Consider the following 12,928-nt stretch of genomic DNA (forward strand, 5'->3'; position numbering starts at 1 on the left):
TCCTAAATATAAACCATCAACAGTGAATAACGATGGTGTTTACTATGAGGGCTTATGCATGAAATATCATTTCTTTCTTTTTTTTACACACTTATTTATTTTACTATGTCAATATTTATTTATTTTGTCCATTTTTTGGGGGTCAAACTGGTGGCAGTTGTGAAAAGGTTAATATTTGGAAGAGTTGCAGATATGATGGCATTGTTGATGATATGCTTCTTCTTTTTTTAAATGCATAAGGCTATTTTCTCCTGAACCATATGGACTATCCACTAGTAGAAACTCATGGACAATATGGACACATATATAAAAATGAATACTATATATGAAGAAAAATGTTTTTTTGTTATTTATGTATAAATTAGTTTGGTAAATTACCAGTAGCTTTGCAACCCTACTTGTGAGTGTTTTGAGTAATACCGAGTATCCACATTAACACTAGAAAGGCAGAGGAAGTCGTAATCAAACCAAAGGAGTATGGCCACTCTTTTGTCTTTGCATTCTTACTTCAGAACACTACGATGAATCACGTCAGTCCAAGCTGACTGGTGATCTGTCCAGACTCCAGAACCAGCCAGGAGATCATTGTAGTTTATGGCCAAAGCAATTAGATTTTTTTCTCTTCCTTTATTCCTGTCTGTCTGGGATCATATTACCCATCTTGGAATGACTTCAACAGAGACAGTGGTATTCCCAGGGAGCTGCCTCTCCACTGCAACTCAACCCACAGCCATGGCCAATTGGGGTCGCTGTGATTTATAGAAATATTCTCCCGTAGAGGAACTCTCACTCCAACCACACTGGGATTCCTCCACTGGCACCTCATAGACCTCATACAGAGGGGGTTTACGTCCTTCAGGTCCCAGGTCAAGACAAAGGAAATCCGTAGCAAATGATGTACAGTGGGGTCTGAAATTGACACCCTTGATAGAGATTTGCAAAAATGACTATATAAAATAATTAATAAAAAATGCTGAGCTATATTGTATGCTCCCATTTTTTAAATGTATTATATTTTATAGTAAGAAAGAGATTTTGTTTAACAAGCAAAACATTTTTTTTTGACACCCTTGTTTTCAGTACCTTTCAATACCTCACCATGTGGGGATAATAGCACTGAGACTTTTTCTAAAATGTTTTATGAGTTGTAGAACACATTGAGAGGGATCTTAGACCATTCCTCTATACAGAATCCTTTCAGATCCTTGATATCTTTCGCCTGCGCTTATGGACGGCCCTCTTCAATTCAAACCACAGGTTTTCAATGGGTTTCAAGTCCGGAGACTGAAATGGCCGTTGCAAAATTTAGATTTTGTGGCCAATTAACCATTTCTTTGTAGATTTTGATGTGTGCTTGGGGATATCTTTCTGGAAGATCGATCCACTTGCGGCCACGTTTTAGCTTCCCGGCAGAGGTAACCAGATATTTGGAAGAAATATCACGGTACTGCTGAAGTTCATGATGCTGTTGACCTTAACCTCTTGGAACCCCTCCCCCCCACCCCGGATCCGGGAGAATTATCATCAACTACGCTAAATAGCATAGCGCAACGGTCAAATAATCTTACTAGAAAATAGTCATATTCATGAAATCACAGGTGAAATATAGGGAAAACACAGCTTAGCCTTTTGTTAATCACCCTGTCATCTCAGATTTTGACATTATGCTTTACAGTGAAAACAATTCAAGCGTTTGTGTAAGTTTATCGATATACAAACAAAACATTATGTACACCTAGCGGCAGGTAACTTGGTCATGAAAATCAGAAAAGTAATCAAATTAATTGTTTACCTTGTGTTGTTTTCACTCAGGAGACTCCCAGTTAGACAGCAAATGTTCCTTTTGTTCCATAAAGATATCTTTTATATCCAAATACCTCCGTTAGTTTCATGCGTTATGCCTAGAAATCCAACGGAAATAGCGGTCACGACAACGCAGACAAAAATTCTAAATTATATCCATAATATTGAAATGTGGCAAACGGTTTTTTATAATCAATCCTCAAGGTGTTTTTCAAATATCTATTCGATAATATATCAACCGGGACAGTTGGCTTTTCACTAGGACCGGGAGGGATAATGGCTACCTCTCTGTTTAGCGCAAAAATCACACTGAGAGCCAACAACTGACCACTTACGCAATGTGGACGTTTACGTTCATTCTTCAAAATAAAGGCCCAAAACTATGTCTAAAGGCTGTAGACATCTTAGGGAAGCCACAGAACAATGAATATGTTTGTTATCCCTTTCAATGGGCAATAGGGATGCATTGAAAGACAGGGGTTTCAAAATAAGAGTCACTTCCTGATTGGATTTTTCTCAGGATTTCACCTGCAATATCAGTTCTGTTATACTCACAGACAAAAAAATTATAGTTTTGGAAACTTTAGAGTGTTTTCTATCCTAAGCTGTCAATTATATGCATATTCTAGCATCTGGTCCTGAGAAATAGGCAGTTTACTTTGGGAACGTTAGTTTTCCAAAAATAAAAATAGTGCCCCCTAGCTTCAAGAGGTTATTAACAAGGACCCCAAGACCAGTGGAAGCAAAATAGCCCCATAACATCAAAGGTCCATCTCCATATTTTACAGTAGCTATGGTGTTTTTTTGGATGTGGATGTGGATACCAAACCCACCGCTGGTGTGCGTGGCCAAAGAGCTCTATTTTCATGTCATCCAACAAATGTAAACACTTGGACTTTGCTAAACGGCATTGGAACTTGGATTGGAACTGGTGATTTTGTCAGATGACTTGAAAATAGACTAATTGGCCACGCACATATACAGTATATGAAGCTTGGGATCAGTGTAGCTATGATAGAAGCCATTTTCTAACGTTTAATGAGTATACCACAGATAAAGGCTCAATTGCAGTAGCAACCAAGAGATGGATTCCGTGCCATTATCACTTGGTCAAATTCTGCGTTTGTGAAATCAACGACAAGCTTTGCTTAAGATGGTGTGTTTTCTCTAGGGTCAGAGCACATCATGTTATCCTGCCCTCACAGCAGTGATAGGCTCCAGGCAATGTCACTACCTTTTTAGGTGTTTTTGATTGGTGGCTTCATATTTATAGGCAGACTTTACTTTGGGGTCTCAGAAGGTTGAGCAGCATAGTAGTAAACCCATAGTAGAGGAGCTGAGGAACGATCAACAGACAACACAGAAGGAGCTAGTGCCCTAAGCAGTCTGAGTCCCCCACATTTGTGTCAACTGTCTGATGCAGAATATCAGTCTCCTCCTGAAGCAGTGCTTTGTAGCGGGGCATTGTGTCTGTAATGTTACACAGGCTGTCTGTATTCATCTATATTCAGTGCCACACAAAACAGAGATTTGAGGTTTTAGTGGGAGTGACTTGGGAGTTAGCTGCTCTGTTGATGAAGTTGTGTAATGTGTATGAGACCTAGAACAACAAGGCCTTCCCATTCTAAACACTATACCCAGGAGACTTCTCCTCAGAATCCTCGTTTTTGGAAGCTCCCTTTCCCAAGCACAACACCGCCAACCACTACCTGATGCAACTCCGCAGGCGAAAATGCAATAACAAACGAAACAAGGATGTTTTTCTAAGCACTGTCTAGATCGTTGGCATGCCCAGGACATTTAGCGTGTTTTATCGACTTGGGGGTGGGCATACCCAGGTGTTGGAAAGGGAAGGGCAGCGGGAGAGAGGAGGGTACAGACTGAGGTCTGCCTTGCATTGTTCCCATCTCTTTTCTTTTTTTCCATTCTTTATCTCTCTCGTTTTTTTCCCCTCCTCACTCAATCTCCCCCTCTCTTTTCCCTCTCTTTCTGCCATCTAAGTGAAACCAAAGCATTGACTGCTCCCCAACTGATTTGCCTCTGTGTGACCTCCCTTCATTGGTGCCATTCACTGGCGGTGCTGAAGCAGAATGCTGCGTGGCTACCAGGGGGAGAAAGAGTGACACGCGGACGCGCTCTGATAGACTTTCCAAGTGAAGTGGATTAAATCAGCATCAGGCTAGTGGAGCTGATTACCCTGAATATGAAAATGCAGTATCTTAATGGTACATATTTTCATGAGGCAGCCCAGTTGCCTTTCATTTTGCGGCTAATATGTCTATTCTTATGAGTCATTTACTTCTTTAATTACCTTTAGCAGCAGATGCACAATGGTGTATTAATGTGAATGATTTTTACGGCCACTTTATCATACAGTGCCTGGGAAGTTGAAAGGCGTAATTGAGGTGGAAGAGCGACTCATGAGGGAAACAATATTTAGTTGACAGCTTCCCTTGTAGTCTAGGAGGGTGTTTATGAGTTTACACCACTCTAAAGCAGTAATAAACACACTATTCATTTAATAACTGCTGAATGCCAGGGATGGAAAGGTCTTCACAGAGAGATTTTCATTGTTATTGAATCATGATAGGAAGTTGTTATCCTATAATCAGACAAAACTGTGTGTGCGTGTGTGTGTGTGTGTGTGTGCGCCTGTGTGAAGACAGTGGAAGCTATTGTTATTTTCTTATTTCGTCTAATTTAGTGTAGGTTTTGGCCCTGTTACTTTGATCGTAAATGACACTTCTCTGTGTGTGTGTGTTGTGTCTACAGTATGTGTGCTTGTCTTTTATATGTATGTGTTTATCCAGACCTCTTTGAACAGGGGCCTTCTTTTTGCCATCTGTTGTTAAGCTGCTGGCTAAGCAAGCCTGGCACACAGCAAGCACACAGCAAGCACACAGCAAGCACACAGCAAGCACACAGCAAGCACACAGCAAGCACACAGCAAGCGGAAGCTGTCAGGCCTGCATAGCTGAGCTGACCTCCCGGGCTGCCGGTCACACTGCTGTACCAGGCTCCGAGTGGGGCCCGCCTGGTGGGCCACTGTTTGCTCTCCGCTCTGCGCCTGCTCCGTGTCCCCTCCTCTCTTTACCCTCTCTCTTTCTGTCTCCCTCCTCCTCTCCCTCCCTTCACTCCCTGCCGTCCATCATCAGTCCCGCTCCACAACCCCCTCTTCCATCCACACTCATGTTTAAAAACTTAATTTTCTTCCCTGTTTTTCTTTCACTCCATTTTCCCCCTGAAAACATTTGTCAAGCCGTTGCATTACCTGTTATGTGGAGAACAAACAAAATGGGATTTCTTTATTGAAGTCAGCTTGCAACTTATATAATTGCATGCTGTGCTTTATATTGTTTAAACATGGCAATTTGAAATGTTTAGTCTTGTCATAAATATTAATAGATTAGTTGAAAAGTGCAGCAAAGGAAGGGAATATAATGGTTTGAAGTGGGTACAAAACGTTGATTTATTTATGTATTCTACGTGAATTAGTTTGGATATCTAAACATGGGTTAGAGAGTGTTTTTCAGAGGGCCTGTAAAGCGTGAGGTTTGAACATGGGTGCCTGTTTTCCATGTGGAGAGGCTTTTTGGAAATGGCATTAATGACATACTTACTGGGAATCCAGCCCTGCCTACTTTGCATTACAGATAAACGACCATAGTATTAAAAAGAAAAACGCAATTAAAATAAATAGACACAATCCTCCCGTTGCTTATCCAGTCGCATGTTTAAGAATTCTGTCAAATCAAAGGCATTTCAATTAAAATGACACTTATTGTTAACACTTATAAGTTAATTCCATTACTATATGTTTGCACACTCAAAGCCCCCACCCCTCCTCACCCACATCCTCTTACTAGTTACAATGAGTGTTAGTAACTTTCCCAGCTTCAATCAATTCACCACCGGTCTTACAATAGACAGCGTAATAAAGTACAAATAAGGAGCGTCTTTCCTGTCCGTAGATCAATAGGAGGGAGTTCGCCTACTGTGCGATCATCACACCAGGAGGAGCCAGAGAGAGGGGAGCTTATTGCACAGGGCTGCAGCTGAGGTGCAAAGGGCCCTTTGTTTGGATCAGGGGTAGGGGTAGAGCCAGGGCCATAAATGTCAGGTGAGTTGAGACGTGTGCTCTCTCACTCAGAAAGTTGAGCAGAGAACCTTGACATTTAGGCCATCACCACGCAAGCCCATCGAGGCCTGAGACGGGGGGGAGAAAGGTCTGTGTCTGCTGAGCAGGACTATTAAGAACTAACCTATTAGCTGGGTTTTTGCTGGCCGTCTGAGAGCACTGGTCTCCTATCTAATAAACTCCAGCCACTGAGTAAACAGCCAGCACTGGACCCTGCTCTCCTCTCCTCTACTCCTCTACTCCTCCACTGCTCCCTGTTTCCCTCCAGTCTCCACAATGGCCACAGGGATCCGGTTACACCTGCGCACACATCTTCTAGCAATTAGGGGCAATTTGTTTGAAACCATTTCACATTCAAGGTCTTCCCTGGCGTTGGGGTTGGAGGACATTGGTGAGTCGGAGGAAATAAAGAGGGCTCTCTCCTGATGCGTCTGAGCAAACACACTTGACCAGACCCTCGTTTCATTTTTCACCACCCCTCTCCCAGTGGAGCCACCCTGAATGGAGCCCTCTCGTTTTTCACACAGCCACCCTCTTTGACCTGGCTCATATTTTTCTATTATTTGTCTGTCAGTTTGAAATGGAGGATGAGTGTTGTCGGTCTCCTCTCTGGGTGTAACGTAGCCTGCCCGCTAGAATCTCATTATAACCAGCACATTTGAATTCCTCTACAGTTGGACTTTAGTTATTTGCTATTTTTTTGTTTAGTTTACTCTAAGCCAACAGATTATGTAGAGAGATAAAAAAGTGCCCTCGGTCACATCAAATCAAATTTCAAATCAAATCAAATTTATTTATATAGCCCTTCGTACATCAGCTGATATCTCAAAGTGCTGTACAGAAACCCAGCCTAAAACCCCAAACAGCAAACAATGCAGGTGTAAAAGCACGGTGGCTAGGAAAAACTCCCTAGAAAGGCCAAAACCTAGGAAGAAACCTAGAGAGGAACCGGGCTATGTGGGGTGGCCAGTCCTCTTCTGGCTGTGCCGGGTAGAGATTATAACAGAACATGACCAAGATGTTCAAATGTTCATAAATGACCAGCATGGTCGAATAATAATAAGGCAGAACAGTTGAAACTGGAGCAGCAGCACAGTCAGGTGGACTGGGGACAGCAAGGAGCCTTCATGTCAGGTAGTCCTGGGGCACGGTCCTAGGGCTCAGGTCAGTTGAAACTGGAGCAGGAGCATGGCCAGGTGGACTGGGGACAGCAAGGAGTCCTCATGTCAGGTAGTCCTGGGACATGGTCCTAGGGCTCAGGTCCTCCGAGAGAGAGAAAGAAAGAGAGAAGGAGAGAATTAGAGAACGCACACTTAGATTCACACAGGACACCGAATAGGACAGGAGAAGTACTCCAGATATAACAAACTGACCCTAGCCCCCCGACACATAAACTACTGCAGCATAAATACTGGAGGCTGAGACAGGAGGGGTCAGGAGACACTGTGGCCCCATCCGAGGACACCCCCGGACAGGGCCAAACAGGAAGGATATAACCCCACCCACTTTGCCAAAGCACATCCCCCACACCACTAGAGGGATATCTTCAACCACCAACTTACCATCCTGAGACAAGGCCGAGTATAGCCCACAAAGATCTCTGCCACGGTACAACCCAAGGGGGGCCAGACCCATGTCCAAAATGTGCGTACAATTACAGCGTGGTGAAAGGTGCAGGGCTGAATCAAAGCGAAGACTTGACTCTGTGGTAATTCTCTGAGCAGGGATTTGTATGGCACCCAGAGCTGGCTTAAACAGCAGGAAACCCAAAGCCTGTAAATAATGTGCAGACTGCATATAAAGACATCCACTACTCAGCCCAATCCCTTATCGCTGTTAGATAGCCCTGGGACATGAGAGCTGCTCCTAGAGACTATATTCACTAATACGGTGTGAAAGCATATGCAGATAAGGCAGCCGTGTTTATTGAGGCAGACCCGTTAAACACAAGGGAAAGTGTGAACTTTGAACACATTTGAAATAGAAAAAATAAAAGAGGATTCCAAATGACATGGACAAGGATACCAAATTGCGTCGTCTTTTGTTGACGATAAGACCTTGTCTGATCCTGGAGGGTGTTTTCTAATCAAAAGTTCCTGAAGGATTTTTACTCTGTACGTTTGTGTGTGTGCGTGCGCGTGTGTGTGTGTGTTTAAATACGGTAGTTTTCCTTGTCCTAGCTCATACTGTACAGCTACAGATAAGCCTGTACTACAAACAACCATAGCAGGACATTCTAAGGAACCGTCTCCAGTTGAACCTAGGCCTACATATACGGATTTGGCACGTACCAATATGTGAATCCGATTTGAGAAGCCTCGTGTTACACATGAGATGTTTTGCCAGTTAGAAATATACACAGGTGAACATTAGAATTAAGTCCAACTTTAATAAGTGTATCAACCCTAGTTAATTCTGGAAAGGTACAGTGTTTCCCTCCCTTAGCATTACATCTGCTTTTCACAATAGCAAGATTGGCTCCTGTTCCCTTTGCAACTTCGTCACCATTATCTGTTTTGAGCAGTTTTTGTATCTGATCAGTTCCACCTAATATGTTTCTTGATTTGTGCTATTGTAGTGCCCAGACAACATGCTGTTCTTCTCATTTCTCTGCTCTTTAGATGCTCCGGCCTGTCATCCGCTGGCAGTTTATCGCAGGCGTCTGGAGCTGCTTTTCAGACTTGTACGTCGATCAAGAGGCTCAGTACCTTTGAATGTGAGATCAAAAAGAGATGAATTCCAGGAAAAGTGGGGAGAGAGAGAAGAGGGAGAGAGAGAAGGGCTGTGTGTGAAGAGAAGAGTGGGTGCTGTGTAAACATCACAGTGACAGCTCACAATGGGTTATTTTAGCACGGCATTAGGCCTCTTCAAGGCGGCCAGCTACAGTCGCCTTGTTAAACAACAAATCATTCCTCCGCCTCTAGCCGGGCCTCACCTCTGAAACACTCAGCATAGGTTCCCCAGCTAGTCCGTTTTAGCTCGTTCTGACGACAAAGTAATTTTGACTCATCCTGTGTCTTTTGCTCTTAAAACAATTTTACAAAGTCAATGGGTGAAACAGAGTGCCTAAACAGTCTGACTAATAAGTGATTGTCTCCTTGTATTTTCTCACTTTTGTCAAATATAAAAGTATTAAATAGTTTCTAGTTGATGATCAACTTGGATGATGAGAAAATAGTGTTGCGTTGCAGTGTCACGGTTACTGTATTTCTGCTGATTGATTATAGTATAATGTAGGCTTTTTGCCCAATTTTTTTGGCCAATGGTTCCCAGAAACGTATATCTTCTTCCACAAGTGTCTGAAACTTCCATGATATCCTGTTGACTCAAGTATCCTTGTTCCAACACCCCCCCGCTAGTAAACCAGACACGTTACACCAAAACATCTGTGTGTCGTAAGTTAGAGAAGACGTTTGAATGTTGCCCTGTAGTAATCCGTGGGCTTGGCTTTAAACTACTCTGTGCTCTGTTGTGTCATGGCTACCTCACCAGGTAAAGTCATTCTCTCTTAGAATAAGAACCCGTTCTCCTCTTTTCCATTATACAGCTCGGTCATTTGTGTTCTATTGTCTATTAAACTTGACTTCCTGCTGCTCATTTTACATAAGTACTGTATACAATGTGTATATAACTTTTAACCATCAACTAATACTTACCTACGACTTGAGCTTCTTGTATTACGTTGCTCTTGTGCTGGATTTCTTAAGTGTTAGTAGAGCCGGGATGATAAACCGGAAATTAGCGACACCGACAAAACCGATCACTGGTTATAAGCATTTTTCTGATATTGTTCATTACGATAAGTAGCCTATACTAGAGAAATGTGAAGTTTGAAATGAAATAACTTTGCTAATATGGCTGTTAATGGGACAATTGATGGCTACAACCATCAAACTAGTAGTAGTGCCAGCCTCACCAGTGTGTCGGAGGAAACACCGTTCACCTGATGACCGAGGTCAGTCTGCAGGTGCCCGGCCCGCTACAAACCCTCCCCTAACCCGGGCGATGCTGGGCCAATTGTGCACCGCCCTATGGGACTACCGATCACGGCCGGTTGTGATACAGCCCGGGAACGAACCAGGGTCTGTTGTGACGCCTCTAGATCTGCAATGCAGTGAGCCCCCTAGTAGTAATTGTTTAATGGATAATTAAAAACAAACTGTGTTGCCCATTAAATATATACTTCGGGATTTTGGCAGTTAGGCCCTCTATCAACTTCCCTAGAGTCAGATGAACTCGTAGATACCATTTTATGTCTCTGCGTGCAGTTTGAAGGAAGTTGCTAAATAGCGCTAGTGCCATTGCTAGCTAGTGCCATTGCTTGCTAGTGTTAGCGCAATTCCTAACTAGTGTTAGCGTTAGCATTGGCTCATGAAACTACCTCTAACTTCTTTCATGCTGGACACAGAGATATAAATGGTATTCATGAGTTCTGTCACAAGAAAAGGGTATACTATATTTTATGAATGTGTGGGCTTGACGTTTTCCTCTCACGAGAGAGAAAGCGAGAGAGAGAGAGAGAGACACGCCAGGAGAGTGGCCTCTGTAGCCTGTGGTCATATTCTTGCCTCATGATGTCATCCCACAGGCCTGTGTTAGAGAGAGGTCAACATATACACACAGACCAGCGCACAGCTGTTTGCCCCCGCGTCTGAGCTGAACTCCCCTCTCATCTGTTCCTTTATAGAGCTTTAACAGGCCTACAGATCAACTCCTTATCCTATCACTCTCTCTTCCTCTTTCTCATACCTTCTTCCTTCTGATATTTCACTTTCATACAATATTTCACACATTCCTCTTACTCTTTCACACGTTTCTTTAACTTTCCATCTTACATCCTCTGAGCACCTCCCCCCTTTTCTTCTTCAACATACTGCTTTTAATTTGACTCCGTATGGCAATCAACCTAACTTATCAAATAATTGACTTGAGGACTATAACTCTGCTGTGCGAGATGGGCTTGGATGTGCCCCCGACTGTTTGTTTAAGTTTGTTTAATTGTGGGAGTAAGCGTCTGAGGAACATGGAAAGAATGAGCCCAGTTATTTACTCAGATGTTTTACTGGTGTAGGTGTGAGACTGGCGGCTCACTGTGGGAACACGCGCTTGCTTTTCTTGGTATCAGTGTGGTTTTCATGACCACTGTTTTTTCCCAGCTCCCCGGCTTTGTTTGTTCTGGATGGCATGTTTGATTATTTATCGTGAGGGAAAAGGGAGTAGCTGGAACAATAAACATGTGACTGCACTGTATTTTGTTTTCCACTGAGAAGGCCGTGTCCTTTAACAGATATTTGGAGCAGCAATAAACCTTTTATTTGCTTTCTGGAGGGGGACAGAGGGAGAGGAGGATCAAAAAGCACCGATCTCTTTTTCTGTTTACTGTAAGTGCCACTTATCAACAGAAAAATATTTTCACTGGCCGGTTGCTATTGATTTTTGTCCTTTTTTTATCCACAAGTTTGTTTTGTCAACTGATTCTTGTTTGTGCGTTGAGAGGAAACTATGGAAATGTGTTTGAACGAGGCGCGGGTGGAAAACATTTTTATAATGTCCGTTTTGTTTTGTTGCCTATCTGCAGTCCGAGAACACGTTGTCGTTTGGGTTACATCTGTTGTGTTAAAAGCAATACGATTGGTCTCAAGAAAATGGTTGAGCCCCAAGACACAATAAAATATCTGCTTTTAGTTTGAATGTTGTTCCTTATTTTAACCCACCATCATTTTAATCTCTATTCCAGGCTCTCCAAGTGGCTCGACAGATCCTTCTACAACAACAACAACAACAACAACAACAACAGCAGCAGCAACAGCTGCAGCCTCAGCAAGGCACCGGTCTAAAATCCCCCAAAGGCAGTGAGAAGCAGCCAAGTCTACAGGTACTACAACAGACTCTCACACAGTATTTCATGTTAGCAACATGCAAACGGTATTGTTTGCTGTTGCACCAGTCAACTGTCATATTGTTACTTCCTGGTTGTAAACCTCAAGACAAACACAAGCGGTTGGACGGTTGTAAAAGTCACTTATTAAGTTGAACAATGGAGTGCTGAACTTTCTTGATCTTTTTTATGGTACATTGCGTGCTGTTTTCTTTCTGTCTGTCGGGGGGGATGCACCAGGCAACCTGCATAAACAGGAAATTAAGAGAGGCAGAGCGAGTGACGGTTGCAGACCAACCACGCTCGTGTGTTTGTGGGCGGGGATTGCAATGGTGGTCAACAACATACATTTCAGACCGCGACACTTACTATGTAGAAAAGACAGGATTGTATATAGCCTAGACTCACAGAAATCACCTTCTGAGAAATATTTATGTATTCTATGTATTTATTTATTTTTAAAGCCAAGGCAATAATGCACACATGCAGTATTTGTGTTGTGGGTCGAGGCCTGTTGTAAGCAGTGTCTGAAGTATGTGATAGAAGGATGAGTGGCCTGTTTATAGGAAGGATAAAGGAAGAGAAGAAAGAGGATAAAGAAAAAGAGGATAAAGGATGAGAGAGGGGAAGATGAGGTGAGGGTTCCAACTCTCCAGCAGAGATCTGAGCCTGGACATGCTTTAGGAGCTATTTGGTCACTCACTCACTCACTCATATTGAGGATCAACTGTTTTCACCACTAGCAGGAGGGGGCACCAGGGAGCAGACGGGGTGTGCGGATGGGGTGGGGGGGTAATAATTAGAGGGTAAGGGATGCGTGGAATTTATTTGGGTAGCCTTTGTGATTTTTCATCTTTTCTGCTGCTTTTGAATAGGAACAGCTATCCGTATCTGATGCAATATTTACGTTAATTTCAGATCAGCCGTTTGAGCTGCCTCAGATGCGTATCTTTGTTTGAACAAGGAGGGGTTGTTTGTTTCAGTGTGAAATTGCAAACGACTTCAGGGCATATTTGATAATTAATACGAAGGCCTGTTCTGTATGTGTGTGTATATCTAATATTTAATACCCCCTTTCCCAAAGGAGGCCCTTTTTAATGAGCTATTGT

The 12,928-nt window shown here is 43.0% G+C and overlaps 1 protein-coding gene across 1 annotated transcript in view; it reads left to right on the forward strand.

Moving 5' to 3' along the window:
- Nucleotides 1-12,928, forward strand: part of LOC118400075 (forkhead box protein P1-B-like) — a 213,566-nt gene that overhangs the window by 139,689 nt on the left and 60,949 nt on the right. Inside the window, 1 exon segment of the mRNA XM_035796499.2 lies at nucleotides 11,679-11,816. Coding sequence (XP_035652392.2) covers nucleotides 11,679-11,816 — 138 coding nt within the window.

Source organism: Oncorhynchus keta, chromosome 21, assembly GCF_023373465.1.
Source record: "Oncorhynchus keta strain PuntledgeMale-10-30-2019 chromosome 21, Oket_V2, whole genome shotgun sequence".
NCBI classification, from domain to species: Eukaryota; Metazoa; Chordata; class Actinopteri; order Salmoniformes; family Salmonidae; genus Oncorhynchus; species Oncorhynchus keta.